This window comes from Pseudophryne corroboree, chromosome 7, assembly GCF_028390025.1.
Source record: "Pseudophryne corroboree isolate aPseCor3 chromosome 7, aPseCor3.hap2, whole genome shotgun sequence".
Lineage (NCBI taxonomy): Eukaryota > Metazoa > Chordata > Amphibia > Anura > Myobatrachidae > Pseudophryne > Pseudophryne corroboree.
The window spans coordinates 427,029,799-427,049,183 of record NC_086450.1 but is presented as its reverse complement, the minus strand read 5'-3'; the positions used below and the strand labels follow the sequence as shown (position 1 = coordinate 427,049,183).

Sequence of the window (19,385 nt, the reverse complement as noted above, 5' to 3'; positions counted from 1 at the left end):
GCTTTACTTACAAACATGAACTAGGCCCAGTGGACACAAACTTTTGTTTTATGCACAAAATTATTACAAATATTGTATAAAATGACCTTCACGCTGTGTGTATAAGGTGGATGTGAAGGATAAATGCATTCTGTGCTTAGACGTAGGTCCCATCCCCAAGATCTCTCATTATGGTGTGCACATATTCCAAACTACGGAAAAATCCGATATCCAAAATACTTCTGGTGCCGGTCCCCAACATTTAGACTATGGGAGACTCCACCTGTATATTGACTTGTGTTACAGAGTGTGAATGGCGTGCCTACTAACTTTGCATGTAACTGCAAAATGTGCATTGAAAAACCACGACCAATCAGCAAATAGCGTTTATCTGCCTAGTACCAGTAATACAGAGACGGGCAGTGTCAGTAAAGGAGCCCGTGGTGGCAGCTATACCATGATGATAAGTTTATACATGAGCTCAGTGGTAGCTTATGTCTCCTTTGTCCTGGTCTTCCTCCTGCAGGCGGTGCAGCTTCTCATGTGCGACCTCCTTCTGGTGACTAGGACCAACATCTGGCAGCAGCAGCAGAGCACCCTGGGGCAACAGCCGAGTCTCATCCACCCAGCTTCTCCCCAGGAGCTCAGGGGATTCCAGCTGGATCTGAGCAGCCTGCGCAGGTTAGCGCAGTATTTCCGGCCCGCCATGCGCAGGGTGAGTGTTGTATGAGACGCAGTTGTTGGGTCTGAGATGCCGAAAAATCAGTAGCTTCCACCTTTTCCATTCAGCTGCATCTATAGAGCATAAGGCACAAAGCTGCTTTCTGGATAGAACGATGTTCTATGTCCTACCCAATTGGGAACAGCAATAAACCTTTATCCCTGATGATATAAAAGTTCAGCTGAAAAGTACAGACAGAATGTAAAAACTGCTGTCTTTAGTCAGAGATGCTGGAGGGGCAGGTAGAAGCCGACGCAATTATTTCGCATGTAGGTGCAGCCACCCAATAATGAAATTATTTTGCCCACAGAGATTTACACCAGATCTAATGATAATTGTCCTACTATCTCAGGTTTTCTTACATGAAGCTACAGCCCGGCTGATGGCCGGGGCCAGCCCCACGCGGACGCATCAGCTGCTGGACCGGAGCCTGCGTAGGAGAGTACCTCCGTCAAGTAAAGAAGGTGAGAAGTCTTTCCACTGGTATCAAGCTTGTGTGACACAACATGGTAGCCAAGTCTCTTAGGGAGCAATTCAGTACAAAGTGGTAGGCGTGAGTTGCCGGTCTTTATGTCTGTTTTACCGGCAACTCGCGAGCACCAACGTGGCAGAATTTCTCTTACGTCCTAGAGGATGCTGGGGACTCCAAAAGGACCATGGGGTATAGACGGGATCCGCAGGAGACATAGGCACACTATAAGACTGTGAATGGGTGTGAACTGGCTCCTCCCTCTATGCCCCTCCTCCAGACCTCAGTTAGATTCTGTGCCCAGAGAGACTGGACACACACTAGGGGAGCTCTCCTGAGTTTCTCTGAAAAGACTTTGTTAGGTATTTTATTTTCAGGGAGACCTGCTGGCTACAGGCTCCCTGCTTTGTGGGAGTGAGGGGAGAGAAGCAGTCTACTTCTTCTGAGTTCAAAGGCTCTGCTTCTTAGGCTACTGGACACCATTAGCTCCAGATCGTTCGATCACTTGGTGCGCCTAGCTGCTTGTTCCCGGAGCCACGCCGTCACCCCCCTCACAGAGCCAGAAGAAAGAAGCCGGGTGAGTATAAAGAAGATCAGATTACTTCAGTGACGGCAGAAGACTTCAGTAATGAGGTACCGCGCAGCGGTCGCGCTGCGCGCCATGCTCCAACGCACACTTATGGCGGCACTTGGAGGGCGCAGGGGGGGCACCCTGGGCAGCATGATTACTGGAGTTTGGCAATTGATCTGGCAAAAATATGTATGTCTCAAGTGCCTAGGCACTAAATATAGCCCCCGCCAGTATAAAGATTTAAGATTTGAGCGGGACTACAGCGCGCCGGGAGGCGGCGTGGCTTGGCCCTCACAGCTTACCAGCGCCATTTTCTCTTCGCATGGAGCTGCAGAGACGCTGGCCCGGACCTCCACTCTCCTGCACAGGTAACAGGGAGAAAAACTGGGGGGTTGGGGGGGGTGGCAGCACAGTAATTTGGTGCTATTAACCCATTAATAACAGCGCAGACATCTGAGGCCCTCAGATGTCTGCGCTGTTATTAATGGGGACTGAGGCAGTGTGTATTTGCTCTCAATACTGGGATAGGCGCTGGGGTGTGAGCTGGTAAACTCCCTCTGTGTTCCTCTAACGGGTTTTACTGTGGGTCTGTCCCCTGTAGCCAGTGTGTTTGCATGTCGGTATGTGTGTGTCGACATGTCTGAGGCTGAAGTTGCAGTGGGGGCAGATAAGGCGCTGGGAGTGACTCTGTCGGCACCGACTGCTGATTGGGTGGATATGTTGAGTACATTGAATGCAAATGTGGCGTTATTGACTAAAAGGCTGGATAAATCTGATTCTCAGACACAAACGTGGAGAAAATCCATGGAGGACGCCTTGTCTCAGGTAAAGGCCCCCTTAGGGTCACAAAAGCGTTCATTTACCCAGATGGAGGATACTGATACCGACACGGACTCGGATTCCAGTGTCGACTATAGTGAGGCCAGTTTAAATCCAAAACTGGTTAAGAGTATTCAGTACATGATTGTGGCAATTAAAGACGTTTTACATATTTCAGAAGTACCTACTGTTCCTGATACTAGGGTTTGTTTGTATAAGGGAAAAAAGCCTGAGGTGACGTTTCCCCCCTCTCATGAGCTGAACACTGTTTGTGAAAAAGCTTGGGAATCTCCTGACAAAAGGTGGCAGATTCCCAAGAGAATTCTAATGGCTTATCCTTTCCCCTCTGATGACAGGGAAAAGTGGGAGTCATCTCCCAATGTGGACAAGGCTCTATCACGCCTGTCCAAGAAGGTGGCGCTTCCGTCTCCTGACACTGCTGCCCTAAAGGCCCCAGCGGATTGTAAGCAGGAAATGACCTTAAAATCCATTTATGTCACTACGGGTGCATTGCTCAGACCTGCCGTGGCGTCGGCATGGGTGAGTAGTGCTATTGGCAAGTGGGCAGATAATTTGACATCTGACATGGACACCCTGGATAGGGATAGCATTCTTTTGACTCTCGGTTATATCAGGGACGCTGCAGCTTACCTAAAGGATGCAGCAAGGGATATTGGCCTTTTGGGATCAAGGGCCAATGCCATGGCAGTCTCGGCCAGAAGAGCGCTGTGGATTCATCGATGGAACGCTGATGCCGACTCTAAGAAAGCTATGGAAGCTCTCCCTTATAAAGGTAGGGTCTTGTTTGGTGACGGCCTCGCTGATCTGGTGTCTACTGCTAAGTCATCATTTCTTCCTTATGTTCCTGCACAACAGAAAAAGACGCCGCATTATCAGATGCAGTCCTTTCGGCCTAATAGGTACAAAAAAGGTAGAGGGTCGTCCTTCCTTGCCTCAAAGGGTAGAGGACGGGGAAGAAGGTATCCTGCTGTGCCAAGCTCCCAGGAGCAGAAGTCCTCCATGGCTTCGGCCAAGTCCACCGCATGACGCTGGGGCTCCTCTACGGGAGTCCGTACCGGTGGGGGCGCGTCTCCGGCTCTTCAGTCAGGTCTGGTTTCACTCGGGCCTAGATCCTTGGGTGTTAGACATAGTGTCCCAAGGGTACAAACTGGAGTTTCAGGAGGTGCCCCCCCCACCGATTTTTCAAATCGGCCTTGCCAGTTTCTGTCCCAGAAAGGGAAGTAGTGCGTGCTGCGATACAAAAGCTGTGTCAACAGCGTGTCATTGTCACGGTGCCCCCGTCTCAACGGGGAGAAGGATTTTATTTGAGTCTTTTTGTCGTACCAAAGCCGGATGGCTCTGGCTCGGTCAGACCGATCCTGAACCTAAAATCCCTCAATCTGTATTTGAAAACTTTCAAGTTCAAGATGGAATCTCTTCGAGCAGTGATCTTCAGTCTGGAAGGGGGGGGGGGGGTGATTTTATGGCATCAGTCGAAGATGCCTACTTACATGTCCCAATATATCCTCCACATCAAGCTTTCCTGAGATTCGCGGTTCAGGATTGTCATTACCAATTTCAGACGTTGCCGTTTGGTGAAGATCCTCGGGGCCGTGGAAAGACCAAAGTAATGGCGGAAATGATGGTGCTCCTACGAAAGCAGGGCGTCACAATTATCCCGTACTTGGACGATCTCCTGATAAAGGCGAGATCAAAGGAGCAGTTGCTAAGACACGTGGCACTCTCCCTGACAGTTCTGCAACAACATGGTTGGATTCTAAATTTGCCAAAGTCATAGTTGGTTCCGACAACTCGGCTGTCTTTCTTGGGCATGATCCTGGACACGGAACTGCAGAGAGTGTTTCTCCCAGCGGAAAAACCTCTGGAAATCCAAAACATGGTCAAGGAGATTCTGAAACCGGCAAGAGTGTCGATCCATCAATGCACTCGGGTGCTGGGAAAGATGGTTGCAGCTTACGAAGCCATTCCGTTTGGCAGGTTTCATGCCCGGGTACTTCAGTGGGACCTGTTGGACAAGTGGTCCGGGTCTCACCTGCCCATGCACCGGAAAATAAGTCTATCTTCCAGTACCAGAATATCTCTCCTGTGGTGGCTTCAAAGTTCTCACCTCCTAGAGGGACGCAGGTTCGGGATCCAGGATTGGGTCCTGGTGACCACGGATGCAAGTCTCTGAGGCTGGGGAGCAATCACTCAGGGACAAAATTTCCAGGGAAAATGGTCAAGCCAGGAAGCTTTTCTGCACATAAACATTCTGGAATTAAGAGCCATCTACAACGGCCTTCTGCAAGCGGAACATTATCTTCAAGGTCTACCTGTCCTGATTCAGTCGGAAAATGTAACCGCGGTGGCGTACATAAACCGCCGGGGCGGAACAAAGAGCAGAGCGGCAATGGCGGAGGCCACAAAAGTTCTCCGCTGGGCAGAAAAACATGTAAGCGCTCTGTCAGCGGTCTTCCTCCCGGGCGTGGACAACTGGGAAGCAGATTTCCTCAGCAGACACGATCTCTATCCAGGAGAGTGGGGTCTTCATCAAGAGGTGTTTGCAGAAGTGACAAGTCGTTGGGGAACGATGGCGTCTCGTCTCAACAAGAAGCTTCAGAGATATTGTTCCAGGTCGAGGGACCCTCAAGCCAGTGCAGTGGACGAACTGGTGACTCCGTGGATGTTTCAGTCGGTATATGTATTCCCTCCACTTCCACTCATTCCAAAAGTGATAAGGATCATAAGAAGAACAAGGGTTCAGGCGGTACTCATTGTTTCAGATTGGCCACGGAGGGCCTGGTATCCAGATCTTCACCAGGAATTGCTCATAGAAGATCCCTGGCCTCTTCCTCTCAGAAAAGATCTGATACTGCAGGGGCCGTGCGTCTTCCAGGACTTACCGCGGTTGCGTTTGACAGCGTGGAGGTTGAACACCAAATCCTAGCTGGAAGGGGTATTCCCGGGGAAGTCATCCCCACTCTCCTTAAGGCTAGAAAGTAGGTCACGGCGAAGCATTATCACCGTATTTGGAGAAAGTATGTGTCTTGGTGTGAAGCCAAGAAGGCTCCTACGGAGGAGTTTCAGATGGGTCGTTTCCTACATATTTTGCAGGCAGGTGTGGATGCGGGCCTGAAATTAGGTTCCATTAAAGTGCAGATCTCAGCTTTATCTATTTTCTTTCAAAAAGAATTGGCCGCCCTTCAGGAGGTTGACTTTCGTGAAGGGGGTACTTCACATACATCTTCCATGTGTGCCACCCGTGGCACCGTGGAATCTTGACGTGGTGTTCAATTTCTTATGTCTCACTGGTTTGAACCTTTGCGAAAGGTTGAGTTGAAATTTCTCACTTGGAAGGTGGTCATGCTTTTGGCCTTGGCGTCCGCAAGACGGGTGTCGGAATTGGTGGCTTTGTCTCACAAGAGCCCCTATTTGATTTTCCATGTGGATAGAACGGAATTGAGAACTCGTCAACAATTTATGCCGAAGGTGGTTTCTTCGTTTCACATAAACCAACCTATTGTGGTACCTGTGGCTACGGATACCTTGGCTGTTTCAAAACCTCTCGATGTAGTCAGAGCGTTAAAAATTTATGTTGCCAGAACGGCTCAAATTAGGAAATCAGAGGCTCTGTTTTTCCTATATGCTCCCGACAAAATTGGGGCTTCTGCTTCCAAGCAGACTATTGCCCGCTAGATCTGTAATACGATTCGGCATGCTCATTCTACGGCTGGATTGCCATTGCCGAAGTCAGTAAAAGCCCATTCTACTAGGAAGGTGGGCTCATCTTGGGCGGCTGCCCAAGGAGTCTCGGCGCTTCAAATTTGCCGAGCGGCTACGTGGTCAGGTTCAAACACTTTTGCTAAGTTCTGCAAGTTTGATACCCTGGCTGATGAGGACCTCACGTTTGCTCAATCGGTGCTGCAGAGTCGTCCGCGCACTCCTGCCCGGTCTGGATCTTTGGTATAGACCCCATGGTCCTTTTGGAGTCCCCAGCATCCTCTAGGACGTAAGAGAAAATAGGATTTTAATACCTACTGGTAAATCCTTTTCTCCTAGTCCGTAGGGGATGCTGGGCGCCCGTTCCTGTGCGGACTGTTTTTGCAGTAGTATTGATGGGTATTGCTTCGGAGGTTGTGTATCGGTTATGTTCAGCTTGTTGCTGTTTTTAGTTCATGCTGTTAACTGGTATTGCTTAAAAGCCATGTTGTACGGTGTGTTGTGGTGTGAGCTGGTGTGTATCTCACCCTTGGTTAACAAAAATCCTTTTCCTCGAAATGTCCGTCTCCCTGGGCACAGTTCCTATAACTGAGGTCTGGAGGAGGGGCATAGAGGGAGGAGCCAGTTCACACCCATTTAAAGTCTTATAGTGTGCCCATGTCTCCTGCGGATCCCGTCTATACCCCATGGTCCTTTTGGAGTCCCAAGCATCCTCTACGGACTAGGAGAAAAGGATTTACCGGTAGGTATTAAAATCCTATTTTTCCTCGCACCCCATAGGGGAGGGCAGGGAACTCTGCGATGCGAACATACTGTAATTCCGAGTGATGCGCGCAACTGCGCATTGCAACCGTACATTGCTCATAAGTTGAATCCCTTACTGTCATCCAGTACATTGCATGTGACCATCTCCTCTCACCGCTACCCCCGATGTGTACCTCCCTATATTTTCCATAGTCGTCTGCAAGCTATTTCCGAGTATACTAGGGGCGCATGAATAGCACTAACCATCTTACTGACATACTCGCTCAGGAAGCTTGTACTCGAAAAAAGAAAAGAAAGAAATTGAAGTACGAGAGAAGGAAGTAAAGCGCAGTAATATCCCTGAAAATGGAATCTTTATTGGGGAGTCCTGGTAATTGTGACCAGGTGTAATCTTGTGGCCAAGCATGCAGCAATGCGATCCATGAATAATAATCTGGGTGGACTAATTTCAGGCCTGCGGAGCGCAGTGTGTAGTTTTGTGCATGCCTAAGACCTTTATTTAGTAACGTTGTGCGAATAGCACTTGTGTGCTGCAGCCTGGGGCTGTGTCTGCAATGAGGCAACTGCATGAAGCATCACTTAATGAGCTAAAGGAAATTGAATTTGTTTGAGCCAAGTATTCCAGTGCCGCATCCGGTGGCAAAGCCCAACCCCTGACCGCAACCTGTGCGACCAGTGGGACATTTATACAGTCATAAGACACAGGCAGATTTGTTTGTCCATCTCATTGGATCGGGCTGAACAGAAAACATGAGTGTGGATGGGGGAGGGGGGGATCCCAGTCCATACTTGCCCAGGTGATCTTATCTAGGCTTTGCCGTGTGTGCCAAGAATATGAAAGTAAGACGGAACTTGGCGATCTTGCCTCCCAGCGTGATTCCTGCATGATCACACCCATTTTCTGATTGATTGCTGTGGGCCATAGCACATTACTGCTGTTCGCACAATAAAATCCTATTTTCTTTTTGAGGGAGGGGTGACAGTTACGGGAGTAAATACACCTACGGATTCATGGGCACTGGGCTAGGCGTCTTGTCACCACCCATAAGGCTTATGTAGTGTTGTGTGTAAGACGCAGGCTTGGTGGGATATCAGGTGATACTGAAGCTGCTTTTCTTTTATCCACAGATATAGCGCGGTTGGTCAGCTGCAGTGTGACCCTGCCGACTTTACCCTGTCAGTGAGCGTCCATCAGTGGCGTGTTAAAGAGAACTCCCCCCTGTACCTGACAGTCTGTCTGTCATGATTACGCCCCCTCCTGGCGCTGACAGGACTTTGTCCATGGACAGTTTGGAGCAGTGTGACAGGAGTCTATGCCCAGCCCTGCAGGAGCTCATTACAGAATGGCAGGGGGGGGTGGGCTCATCTCCCCTTATTTTAAGTAGTGGAGAAGCTTTGCAATCTATTACGTGTTCTAGCTCTGCTGCAGTGCAGCGTCTGCCGCCAATGAACAATTCCAGCCACCCAGAGCAGTCTATGTGTAAAAAACATTAGAGTGAAATTTGGTGCACTACATACAACCCCAGGATATTTTGGATGTTACGTCGGACTGACTGATGTTCACTCTACAGATCATTAAAAAATCTTTTCCCGACATCTGGAGCCTGTACAGCTACCTGTAGAGATACTCGGTCATGTTTTAGTCCCTGGGCAAGCGTTTGCACTTGTATTTGGGAGACCTTTTAATACATCGCATGCGGCTATGGTGTAGAAATAGCGAAGGGTGAGAAATGTCACGTTTTGAGTGCTTGTAAATATATATTGCAGTTTGTTCTTTCTATTAAATACTTTTTAAATTAAGAATTGGCTGTGGCTCCCTCTCTGTGTTCAACAAATGACGCCATAAGTTGACCGTGGAGCCAGTGTCTGGAGGGAGGCAGGGGAGTGCTCGATGGAGTCCTGTAGGCTACACCTGGCGGCAGCTGATGCTTTGTTGCCTATAACAATATCCACAAGGGTGTAGTCTATGATTAGAAAGCAGCACCATCACTGAGGTACAGTGTGTGTCAGAAACCTCTGGCGCCTCATGCCTCGGTTAAGTCACTGGTTAACAATGATTTCATAGACTGTATTATTAAGAGAGAATTGGTTAAACCCAAAAATTGTCTGCCACCATGGCGACATCTAAAAACAAATCGAGATCTGCTCTGCTATGGTGACCCACATATGGTGTGTGCTAGCGTTTTATGAGATGTACATTCCCGTACTAAGGGCCTGATTCAGCATGGATCACTATTCAGAGAAATTGCAGTTGTCTGCGAGTAGAAAGGGGCCGCCCTGACAGGAGGGAAAAACACCCTGTGCAAAATTGCGAAGGAATGGCAGTTCGCTATCCACACGCAGATGCATACGCAATTTCCAGAACATCAAAGAATCTGTGCCTTCTGAGCAAATGTGAGTAGGTCTGAGGCAGCGATCCATGCTGAATTAGGTCCAAAGTCCTAAGAAGAGGCAATGGGGATTCCTACTAATCTCCCAGACATATTGATTCAAATACAATCGGGAAACAATGGTGCAGCAGGCCTTGCTTACATTACAGTTCATGGTCTCATTTTTTGATAATCATTGTATGTTAGGTTCTTTCTAACAATATCGGTGAGAGATGTCAATTAGCCCCAGGGGTTTGTGTACAAGACTTAAAATACTGGGGTTTGCTGTCCACTGCGGTCACTGGGAGATACAGATAACTAGAGTGGTCTTCAGTTTGCCGACTGTCGGGATCCCGGCGCACAGTATACCGGCGCCGGAATCACGACAGCCAGCATACCAACATTTTTCCTCCCTCTTGGGGGTCCACGACCCCCCTGGAGGGAGAATAGATAGCGTGGCGAGTCCGCAAGGTGCTCATTTGCGCTCGCCCAGCTGTCAGTATGCCGGCGCCGATATGCTGGGAGCTTGGCCGCCGGCATACCCTACTACACCCGATAACTATAGTTATACACAAGTAATTGTGCAGGACAGTACACGTATTCTCCTTTCGCACTGGACGCACTATGCTTGAATGGTGGTGAACCTATTGCCTCTGCAAACATGGGAGCCACATTTACATTAGCGAGTAGTGATCTCCGCGAGTATTCCACCACACTGCAGAGTTTAACATGATGTGATCTAGCTATCCATATATATCGGTGGGGGGAGGGGGGGATTGATGCTGTGGTATGAATTATAGACAAAGAACTGCGGCATTTCTGATGTCTTCTGTACACTATGAACATAATTCTCCTAATAAGTCACAAAAGTCACCTACATGGTCACCTTACTACTCACCGTTTATACAGCTATAAAGAAGGACTCCGACCCCTCAGAACTCTGTTGTCCAGGCAGATTTATTTTGATGCACCAGGGACAACAGACCTGATGTGTAGGTACAAGTGACTCCAATACAAATACATGAAGATGATCTGGGTAACGTAAAGCCAACAAAAATAAATCTGTCTGGATGTTAGTTCTCCCCTTTAACGTTACTGGTGTTTTGTATGAGTAATTATAATGTCTCCTGCAAATGAGCTTTGTAGCGGTCAGTGACTTGCAAGCATTGTCTCTGTTTTCACCAGGCACCCGTGAAACAAGCCTAACCACGCGGGAGCATGCCGAAGCCCTCCTCTTGGCCTGCCGCTACCTGCCCCCGTCATTCCTGTCTGCCCCAGGGCAAAGGGTGGGTATGCTGGCTGAAGCTGCCCGCACTCTGGAGAAGCTCGGAGACAAACGCACCCTGCAGGACTGTCAGCAGTTTATCCTGACGCTGAGCAGCGGATCAGCTGTGACCTCCAGCTAGGCCGAAAACTCCCTGCGTACTCCGACGAACAGTATTGGGACACGAGGGTTTTTTATTGCTCAGCGGCCATTTCACTAAGGTCACGGCTCCGGCTTCTTTTCAGTATTCGCTTGTATAGAATTTATGGAGATTTAATGGTTTGTAAAAACAAGTGGTGGTCATGTTTAAATGGCCGCCAACTATTACTAGAGCTTTAAAGGATGATTTTTAAAATACCTGTTACTTATACACAGTGGAAGCAGCCCGCTTGTAGGTTGAACTACCATTTAATAGAATACAGGCCGTTTTGTTTCTTGGAAAACAGGGACGTAATGGGCTCCGTTTTCATGGCTGTTGGTTATCTCACAAAATGGCTGCCTCCACTATGTCAGGTCAGGTACTGCACAGTAAAATAAAAATAATCAAATTGCACTAGAACAGCTTCTATCTACTTGTATGCTTATACAGGAGTTGCCCTGTTGCCACTTTTCATCTGCCCTTTCGGGGATTTAAAGAGACGTTAATGATCACAAAATCGCTTTTCTTCTATGAAAAAACTTTATTTGAACACTTGTTCAAGGACACTAGCTGTACCGGGACAATGGTGAAATGATCAGAAAGTATTGCGTCACTCCCGCTGCACTGAAGTGACACTCCTGCTACATTGAAGTGATGATGACAGTGATTGCACTTTTATATCCGAGGTGTTCATGTTTTCAATATCGATGCCCGGAGGGTTATATTGTGGAAAGAGTTAAATTGAGATTTTACCAGGAAATGGCTGCCTCCATTGTGCCAGATGCTCTGTACAGATTAGAGTGATCTGAGGTAAAAATACAAAATAAAATGATCCTAGCCATATCAGGGCATTGCCAAACAGTGCATGGAGTTTATGTATGCTCCCTCAGGTAGAAAAAGCATAGAATATCTGCTGACCATACACAATGTACTAAGTGAAAAACATATTTGTCTCATAGGGGGGGAATTCAATTGATATCAATGCCTGATCTCCCGTCTAACATGACAGGAGATCGCAGGGGCGATATTCAGTTGATGTCTGTTATCGTGCCCAATAGTGTCGGGTTACGTAAGGCAGCTAAACCCAAGTAAACTAATGGACGCGATTGCGAAAAGTGCAGTTTGGGCGCCCAAACGGGTCACTTTTTACACATTTAAGCTCGCCACCCCTGGGGTAGTAAGCTGAAATGTTTCTCCCCACGGTTCAACACACCCGAACGGGGCAACAATTGAATTGCTCTTTTGGGCGCCATCTAGTGGCGGCCGTGGGGAGAAACAATTGAATTCCCCCCCAAAAGTTGAGCGGTCCTCTTTAAGCTAAAGTGTATATTATTAAACGCCTGGGGAAACAATTTTGGTATGTCCACTCATCTCCATCCAGTGTTATGATAGTCCAGTTTGTTTAAGAAGGTGCAGATTTTTATTGCTGCCCAACAGTACATTTTCTCTACGATTCAGCCACAGCTTCATAAGTGTATCATGCCCGGCTGGAGAGAGAGTCCTAACAACGGGCATTGATTATATCACCGATCAGTGTGTGGGACATGTGTAACAACCTAAGATGGGGGAAATGTACCAAACCTTCTAAAGATGACAAGCAAAGCTGTTGGCTAAACCAACCAATCAGATTCTAGCTATCAGTTTGGAGACTGTACTAGATAAATGGTAGCTAGAATCTGATTGGTTGCTGTAGGCAACTCCTATACTTGTCATCCTTAGAAGGAAAATTCCTAAGGAGCCTATTTATCAAGCATTTTGTTCATAAAATTATATAGAAACAGCAGTTATTGCATAATTTGAGGAGTTGTTGCTATGTACTAACAGCCTAATGCAGGAGATTTCACACATCTTCTGCAGAAGGCTAAATAGCGCTGCAGGATGCAGTTCCCATTATTATCAATGGGAGCTGCGATCTGAACGCTATATACAATACTCCAAAAAGCGTAGCTTTTCCGCATTTGCCCCCACTGGTTTATGCCATCCTCAGATAGTGTAAACCACTCTATGCCTATCCACAGGAGAGGGATCTTACATTTCCCCTCCTGCAGCATCAACTGGCTTCAGATTCAGATTATTTAGCACATAGGCTTTTTCATTTTAAATAAAATTTCCCCTTCTGTTGCGATATGGACTGTTAATAATCGCAGCATTGCAGTGATTATTAATACCTAGGCCCCTAAGTCTGTTATCGACACGCCCCAAAGTAACATAAAAGAATAATGAGCCACAATTTGGTGATCACAGCCTCCAGGTCACCTCTCTTTGTGGCAGACATGTCTCCCGTGGATCGTGGGTGTAGGCAGAGTTCAGCCCAGCGTGTATATATTCTCCTGATTGTATTAGTGCATTTCAAATCTTATTTTCTTAGTTTCCGAAGTGTTTTTTGTACAGAGGATTTATTAAGAGATATTTATAATTTTCTTTTATAAAGGAGAAAAAATAAAGTAGTTATTTTTGCTTTGCAAACTGTCTCCCAGTCGTACCTCTCTCTTTCCTGCACACAGGTGGAAGGATTAATCGTGGGGATTAAAGCAAACTTCTGACTGGCTGCTGGGGAAGGGGGTCACAAACTAACATAAAAGAAATGCAGCCATACAGCGTAATAATGGAGAACACATGGGGGAGGGAGAGTGGGTTAAATGTAGGCCTTGAACTCGCAATGATCCCCGTTACATATTGTACCAAGACAGCACAGACCATTGATGGACAACAGGCGGCAAACCTGTGGCCCCAGCTCTGCACCTTGTTCTGAATTATTCTCTGGCATCTTATAAGGCATGCAGAACAAGAGGAGGAGGGCAGAACATTCTGCACAACATGCTATGCAGGCTACAGCTGCGCAGGTAAGGGTTCTGAGACTTAGCGAGTGTGTATGGGTATGTGTAGTGTCAGCAAGTGTGTGTGCGTCTTCGGGAGGATGGAGAGCTGCACATGTTGTAGCCCAGCACTCCCAACACTGGTAATGAACATGGCATTAAAGAGTTGTGGCAAAGTAAGGGACTTACCACATGGTTGGAAGAGATTCTACGGGCAGATCTCAGGGTGGGGCTGCAGTTCAGGTCAAACAGGACACCTGGTCTAGTCAGCTCTATATAGGAAAGGAGGGAGCTGTCAGACTCGGGGAGAAAATATACGTTATGGTAAGAACTTACCGTTGATAACGGTAGTTCTCCTATGTCCACAGGTTTCCACAGCTTATGATATGATGGAGCGACAGCGGATTGGTACCAAACGATCACAAGCTTTCTGGCCTCCCAGGATGCAACGGGCTCATCCATATTTCCCCGCCCACTGGCTCCGTCAAATCAGTTTTTTTCCAAAGCATTTAGGCAGGAGCATTATGTAGAACCCTATTCAGGAGAGAAGAACACACCTGCACACCCTTCCATGCAAGAGGGATGAGGTTAGTGCAGTGTTTCCCAACCTCGGTCCTCAAGGCACACTAACAGTCCTGATTTTAGTGATATCCAGGCTTGAACACAGGTGGCTTAATTAGTAGCTCAGTTATTTTGATTTAACCATCTGTGCTGAAGCCTGGATATCACTAAAACCTGCACTGTTGGTGTGCCTTGAGGACCGTGGTTGGGAATGCCTGGGTTAGTGAGTATAAAGATTCTCAAATCAGGTGCGTCAGGGTAGGAAACCTGTGGACATAGGAAAAATACCTTTATCAACGGTAAGTTCTTACCATAATGTATATTTCTCTTACGTCCTAGAGGATGCTGGGGACTCCGTAAGGACCTTGGGGATAGATGGGCTCCGCAGGAGACATGGGCACTAAAACGAACTTTAGATATGGGTGTGCACTGGCTCCTCCCTCTATGCCCCTCCTCCAGACCTCAGTTTGATACTGTGCCCAGAGGAGACTGGGTGCATTACAGGGAGCTCTCCTGAGTTTCCCTGAAAGAAAGTATTTTGTTAGGTTTTTTATTTTCAGGGAGCACTGCTGGCAACAGGCTCCCTGCATCGTGGGACTGAGGGGAGAGAAGCAGACCTACTTAAATGCTAGGCTCTGCTTCTTAGGCTACTGGACACCATTAGCTCCAGAGGGAGTCGGAACGCAGGTCTCTCCTTGCAGTTCGTCCCGGAGCCGCGCCGCTGTCCTCCTCACAGAGCCGGAAGATAGAAGCCAAGTGAGTATATGAAGAAAGAAGACTTCAAAGGCGGCAGAAGACTTCGGATCTTCACTGAGGTAACGCTGCGCGCCATTGCTCTCACACAACACACACATGTCAGGCACTGTAAGGGTGCAGGGCGCAGGCGGGGGGGGGCGCCCTGGGCAGCAATTAAACCTCTTCTCTGGCATATTAGAATATATATGGGCTTTGCTCGGTATATATGAGAGCCCCCGCCAGTTTTTCAAAACAATCGAGCGGGCGCCGCTGAGGGGGCGGGGCTTGATCCTCAGCACTCACCAGCGCCATTTTCTCCACAGCACACGCTGAGAAGCTGGCTCCCCGGACTCTCCCCTGCTGAACACGGTGACAGAGGGTTTGTAAGAGGGGGGGTGGGGCACATAATTTGGCGCAGTGTTATATATATAATTGTAAAAAGCGCTATCTGGGTAATTTGTTTCCCTGGGTCATTGGCGCTGGGTGTGTGCTGGCATACTCTCTCTCTGTCTCTCCAAAGGGCCTTGTGGGGGAACTGTCTCCAGATAGAGAATTCCCTGAGTGTGTGGTGTGTCGGTACGCGTGTGTCGGCATGTCTGAAGCGGAAGGCTCTTCTAGGGAGGAGGTGGAGCAAATGAGTGTGGTGTCTCCGTCGGCAACGCCGACACCTGACTGGTTGGATATGTGGAATGTTTTAAATGCAAATGTGAATTTATTGCACAAAAGGTTGGACAAAGCTGAGTCCAGGTATGGTACAGGGAGTTTAGCCCTGCCTTTCACTATGTCACAGGGACCTCCTGGGTCTCAAAAGCGCCCACTATCCCAAATAGTAGACACGGATACCGACACGGGATTCTGATTCCAGTGTCGACTACGATGATCAGTGCCGTAACTAGGCATTTTAGCGCTGTGTGCAAGGACCGGCATTGGCGCCCCCCATGCAAGACAGGGGCAGTGCGCGCCGTAGGCGCGTGAAAATTATATAGGGGCATGGCTTCGCGGGGAAGGGGCGTGGCCACAAAATAATACCAATTTATACTACGGTGTACAGTAGTCTCCATTCAGATTTCGCTGCACAGTAGCGCCACTACACCAGGTAGAGCCCCTTTTACACATTACGGCAGACAGTCCCCCTTTTTACACATTACGGCAGACAGCGTCCCCCTTTTACACATTATGGCAGACAGCGTCCCCCTTTTACACATTATGGCAGACAGCGTCTCCCTTTTACATATTACGGCAGACAGCGTCCCCCTTTTTACACATTACGGCAGACAGCGTCCCCCTTTTTACACATTAAGGCAGACAGCGTCCCCTTTTTACATTATGGCAGACAGCGTCCCCTTTTTACACATTATGGCAGACAGCGTCCCCCTTTTACACATTACGGCAGACAGCATCCCCCTTTTTACACATTACGGCAGACAGCGTCCCCTTTTTACACATTACAGCAGACAGCATCCCCCTTTTACACATTATGGCAGACAGCGTCCTCCTTTTTACACATTATGGCAGACAGCGTCCCCCTTTTACACATTACGGCAGACAGCGTCCCCCTTTTTACACATTACGGCAGACAGCGTCCCCCTTTTTACACATTACGGCAGACAGCGTCCCCTTTTTACACATTACGGCAGACAGCATCCCCTTTTTACACATTATGGCAGACAGCGTCCCCATCTTTACACATTACGGCAGACAGCATCCCTTTTTACACATTACGGCAGACAGCGTCCCCCTTTTACACATTACGGCAGACAGCGTCCCCCTTTTTACACATTACGGCAGACAGGTCCCCCTTTTTACACATTACGGCAGACAGCGTCCCCCTTTTTACACATTACGGCAGACAGCGTCCCCTTTTTACACATTACGGCAGACAGCGTCCCCCTTTTACACATTACGGACAGCATCCCCCTTTTACACATTACGGCAGACAGCATCCCCCTTTTACACATTACGGCAGACAGAGTCCTCTTTTTACACATTACAGCAGACAGTGTAGAGCGCAGAGTAGGGAGCAATGTTGGTGGGTGGGTGAGTGAGGGTAACAGAGAGAGTGGGTGTAGGGATCAGTGAGGGTGAGAGTAGGGAGCAATGTTGTTGGGTGAGTGAGGGTAACAGAGAGAGTGGGTGTAGGGATCAGTGAGGGTGAGAGTAGGGAGTAGTGAGGGGAGCAGAGAGTGGGTGTAATGAATAGTGAGGGACATCAGTGTGGAGGCGCGTGAGCAAAGTGTGTGTTCCCAACTTCCAGCTGTAACCCCCCCACGCCCACCCCGCTCTGTGACTCACCCCACGCTGCCTCCGCTTCTGCACTGGACTCTTCCTCTGGCAGACCATGTGTGCGACACTGCCGAGTGCAAGGTCGCACAGCAGTTCTCTCAGGGGCGCAGTCAGGAAGGGGGGATGCAGCGCCGCAGCGTTTGTGGCCACTCCCAATGCCGAGATGCGCTGCTACGGTATGCTGCTGGCTGCTCCTCTTCTCCGTTCTCCCACTCCCAAAGTGCAATGCGCATCCCTGGCTTGAAACGCTGGGAGGGAGCGCAGCGCAGTGTGGCACTGCTGTTTCCAAATTTGGCTGACAGCGACGGGGGACGGTGGCACCTACAGGGTAAAATAAGATTTTACTTACCGGTAAATCTATTTCTCGTAGTCCGTAGAGGATGCTGGGGACTCTGTAAGGACCATGGGGAATAGACGGGCTCCGCAGGAGATAGGGCACTTTAAGAAAGCTTTGGATTCTGGGTGTGCACTGGCTCCTCCCTCTATGTCCCTCCTCCAGACCTCAGTTAGAGAAACTGTGCCCAGAGGAGATGAACAGTACGAGGAAAGGATTTTTGTAAATCTAAGGGCAAGATTCATACCAGCCACACCAATCACACCGTATAACTTGTGATAAACTACCCAGTTAATAGTATGAACAATAACATAGCCTCGATTCAAACCCGATCAACTATAACATAACCCTTATGTAAGCAATAACTATATACAAGTCTTGCAGAAGAAGTCCGCACTTGGGACGGGCGCCCAGCATCCTCTACGGACTACGAGAAATAGATTTACCGGTAAGTAAAATCTTATTTTCTCTAGAGGATGCTGGGGACTCCGTAAGGACCATGGGGATTATACCAAAGCTCCCAAACGGGCAGGAGAGTGCGGATGACTCTGCAGCACCGATTGAGCAAACAGGAGGTCCTCCTCAGCCAGGGTATCAAACTTATAGAACTTTGCAAAGGTGTTTGACCCCGACCAAGTAGCAGCTCGGCACAGTTGTAGTGCCGAGACCCCTCGGGCAGCCGCCCAAGAAGAGACCACCTTCCTAGTGGAATGGGCCTTAACCGATTTAGGCAATGGCAATCCTGCCGTAGAATGCGCCTGCTGAATCGTGTTACAGATCCAGCGAGCAATAGTCTGCTTTGAAGCAGGAGCGCCAACCTTGTTGGCCGCATACAGAACAAACACAGCTTCGGTCCTCCTGATCCTAGCTGTTCTGGTCACATAAATCTTCAAAGCCCTGACCACATCCAGGGACTCGGAATCCTCGAAGTCCCGTGAAGCCACAGGCACGACAATAGGTTGGTTCATATGAAAAGATGAGACCACCTTGGGCAGAAATTGAGGATGAGTCCTCAACTCTGCCCTATCCACGTGAAAAATCAGGTATGGGCTTTTATATGATAAAGCCGTCAATTCCGAAACCCGCCTTGCAGAAGCTAAGGCCAACAACATGACCACTTTCCAAGTGAGGTATTTCAACTCCACTGTTTTGAGTGGTTCAAACCAAGGTGACTTGAGGAAACTTAATACCACGTTAAGGTTCCAAGGCGCCACCGGAGGTACAAAGGGAGGCTGAATATGCAGCACGCCCTTCACAAAAGTCTGTACTTCAGGAAGAGAAGCCAATTCTCTTTGAAAGAAAATGGATAAGGCCGAAATTTGAACCTTTATGGACCCTAATTTTAGGCCCAAATTCACTCCCGTTTGAAGGAAGTGAAGCTGACGGCCCAACTGGAACTCCTCCGTAGGAGCAGCTCTGGCCTCACACCAAGAAACATATTTTCGCCATATACGGTGATAATGTTTCGACATCACGTCCTTCCTAGCCTTGATCAGGGTAGGAATGACCTCCTCCGGAATCCCTTTTTCCGCTAGGATCCGGCGTTCAACCGCAATGCCGTCAAACGCAGCCGCGGTAAGTCTTGGAACAGACAGGGCCCCTGCTGCAGCAGGTCCTGCCTTAGAGGAAGAGGCCACGGATCTTCTGTGAGCAACTCTTGCAGATCCGGATACCAAGTCCTCCTTGGCCAATCTGGAACACTGAGGATTGTTCTGACCCTTCTTATTCTTATTATCCTCAACACCTTGGGTATGAGAGGTAGAGGAGGAAACACATAGACCGATCTGAACACCCAAGGTGTCACCAGAGCGTCTACCGCAACCGCCTGAGGGTCTCTTGA

The 19,385-nt window shown here is 48.6% G+C and overlaps 1 protein-coding gene across 3 annotated transcripts in view; it reads left to right on the top strand.

Annotated features, from left to right (window-relative positions):
- The window catches only part of SREBF1 (sterol regulatory element binding transcription factor 1), a 36,602-nt gene extending 25,366 nt beyond the window's left edge, over positions 1-11,236 (top strand). For 2 of the 3 annotated variants that reach the window (XM_063934846.1, XM_063934847.1), the window contains exons 17-19: positions 506-694; positions 1,053-1,164; positions 10,599-11,236. In XM_063934846.1, the coding sequence (XP_063790916.1) occupies positions 506-694; positions 1,053-1,164; positions 10,599-10,819 (522 nt within the window). In that variant the 3' untranslated portion in view covers positions 10,820-11,236. Of the gene's footprint in view, positions 1-505; positions 695-1,052; positions 1,165-8,172; positions 8,848-10,598 lie in introns of those variants that run through there. The other variant, XM_063934848.1, reaches the window with a different exon arrangement.
- Positions 11,237-19,385: the final 8,149 nt, after the last annotated feature.